Consider the following 2,778-nt stretch of genomic DNA (forward strand, 5'->3'; position numbering starts at 1 on the left):
CCATGCAAGACACTGTGGGCCTTCCTCGAATTGACCTACATTAAGATTCAGGGACGAAGCAGCCTTTTGGTGTTTGGAAGAATCGACTACATCAACCACAAATAACTGGTTTGCTTCTGAAAGTTACCTGCGGGGTTTTAAATAGGACTTTTTTTTTTTTTTTTTTTGAGGAGTCTGTTTGCTTGAAATCAAAAGCTATGTATCGCTAAATGATTGCTATGAAAACTAACAAGCAGTGGGTTCAAGGGTATTTCACACCGCCAGGGAAAATAGTGTGAGAAGTACAGTCATTTCTCAAAGTGTGGTATCCCAGTTTTACAGTTTTCACGAAAGCAGCCTGCTACCAGGCACTTACTTTCTGAAACCATTTTCGGGGGATTGGTTCAGGATATTCACAGTCTTCCAAGTCATCTGCCTCAGTGGCATGCTGTGACTGAGGAAGGGTTTCCATGGCTGTGCAAACCACAGAGTCTTCCATTTACAAGGACACTTCTGGAATTCTTCGTGCTCTCTTCTTAGGCACAAATGGATAGTTTATTTTACTTGGAGCAAAAAATGTTTTGTTTTTTTCCCTCCTGACTAACTTCTAGTTAATTGAAAAATTCAATTAACCATCCTGGTAAACTCTTCTTCCTTTGCTTTCTTCCCCAAGCTTCACTTGGGAACTTGACTCCATTTTTTTTTTTTTTTTGAGTAGTAAATGCTTTAAAGACTTTTTCCCAAGATTTTTATTTTAAAAATTGAAGTATAGTTGATTTACAATGTTGTGTTAGTTTCTGGAGTACAATGAAATGATTCAGTGTGACACATATATATTCTTTTTCAGATTCTTTTCCATTGCGGTTTATTACAAGGTACTGAATATAGTTCCCTATGCTATACAGTAGGACCTTGTTGCTTATCTATTTTTTATATAGTAGTTTGTATCTGCTAATCCCAAACTCCTAATCCATTCCTCCCTCACTCCCTTTCCCCTTTGGTAACCATAAGTTTGTTTCTACATCTGTGAATCTGTTTTGTAACTAAGTTCTTTTGTGTCATATTTTAGATACCATATATAAGTGGTATCATATGTTATTTGTCTGTTTCTGACTTACTTAGTAGGATAATCTCTATGTCTATCCATGTTGCTCAAATGGCACTATTTCATTTTTTATGGCTGAGTAGTATTCCACCGTGTGTGTATACACCACATCATCTTTGCTAGCTACAGTTAGCCGACATTGTTAGCTATAATAACTCTGGTATCTGGGCATGTGAGTATGGCTATTGAACGATATGGTGTTGACTCAGAGGACTCGTTCACCTGTCGTAGTAACTACCAGAGCCCTTACTGTGTCGGGTTATATTGGATAAATTTGGGCAAAGCCAATGCATAATTGCAGAGAGATGGTGCCTTATAGAGGAGGACACCAAATTTTGCCATGCAGGGAAGCCTCTACTTCACAGCAGGTGGATGCAGGTGCTTATCCTAGTTATCAGACCCCAAGATTTGATTTTGGCATTTTACACTCTGATCATCAGATCTGGGAACTACAGATCCACGCTGACAGATTTACAAGTAACCTACTATGAGCTAGAATGACTCAGTATCCAGTGAGTTGGGTTCAAAATCCAACCTGCCTACCTTTGTGATATTGGGCAAATTATCTTACTTTTCTTTTTTTTTTTAAACCCAGACAATTGAAATGTTAATACTTTATAAAAATGTTCCAGGAGCTGATGCCTTCACATAATATCTGGAAGATAATAGCTATTGTTATTATACTGTCATTTTGCTGTTGTCTTCATTATAACTGTGCAAGTCAACTTAGGAGACTGAATAATAATAGATGAGAAAGTTGCCTTTTGAGTACAGTATTTTAAAGCGTGAGAAGGAATTGGACTGGATCAGATGGGTGTTTTGTCAGTTTGTGTATTGGACACCATAGCCTTGACTCTCAACACCCTTTACCCAGACAGTGCTGGATTAACTCCACTTCACTTTGAACCTGTGACTTACCTTTTTCTAGATTTCATGAAGTCACCGTTTTTTTCTTTTCATCTGGGAGCCTCTTGTTTATTTGATTCCAGTTTTTAGCAGCAAATAAAGACTCACCTTGAGTACTTTGAGTTTGGCTTTCAAAACATCTTTAAGGGGTGATTTATTATTCTTCCAGGTTGCTCCTTCTTCTGGTTCCACTTTCCTGAGGTGACGTTTGCAGAAGGTGGGCTAACTCATCCCAAGGATGGGTGGCGTATGCCAAGCGCTTCTAGAAGACACTGCACTCCCTTGATTAGAGCATGGGAAAGCATGCTTCTTTAAGTTTGTTAAACCAGAACAGCCTTCTATAAAGCCCTCATGTTTCTGTACTTTTTCTTTATTTTGTTTTGTGTCTGGTATAGGTATTGACATCCTGAAGCTGGTAGCAGCCCAAGTGGGAAGCCAGTGGAAGGATATCTATCAGTTTCTGTGCAATGCCAGCGAGAGGGAGGTGGCCGCTTTTTCCAACGGGTACACGGCAGACCACGAGCGCGCCTACGCAGCGCTTCAGCACTGGACCATCCGGGGCCCCGAGGCCAGCCTGGCCCAGTTAATTAGCGCCCTGCGCCAGCACCGGCGCAACGATGTGGTGGAGAAGATCCGTGGCCTCATGGAGGATACGGCCCAGGTAACGCAGCCCAGCTGTCTGTCCTTCCCACTAACCTTTAGGTCCCTGAGCTCCAGATTTTACCAGGTATATGTCAGAAGAGAAAAGAACTGCTCGTTGCTATTAAGCTTCACTCATTCACTCACTC

General features: G+C 40.9%; 1 protein-coding gene across 1 annotated transcript in view; it reads left to right on the forward strand.

The window, feature by feature from the left end:
* TNFRSF21 (tumor necrosis factor receptor superfamily, member 21) overlaps positions 1-2,778 on the forward strand; it is a 51,177-nt gene that overhangs the window by 21,606 nt on the left and 26,793 nt on the right. The window contains exon 4 of the mRNA XM_010863228.1: positions 2,386-2,651. Within this exon, the coding sequence (XP_010861530.1) occupies positions 2,386-2,651 (266 nt within the window). The remainder of the gene's footprint in view (positions 1-2,385; positions 2,652-2,778) is intronic.

Source organism: Bison bison, unplaced genomic scaffold, assembly GCF_000754665.1.
Source record: "Bison bison bison isolate TAMUID 2011002044 unplaced genomic scaffold, Bison_UMD1.0 scf7180017864487, whole genome shotgun sequence".
NCBI lineage: Eukaryota > Metazoa > Chordata > Mammalia > Artiodactyla > Bovidae > Bison > Bison bison.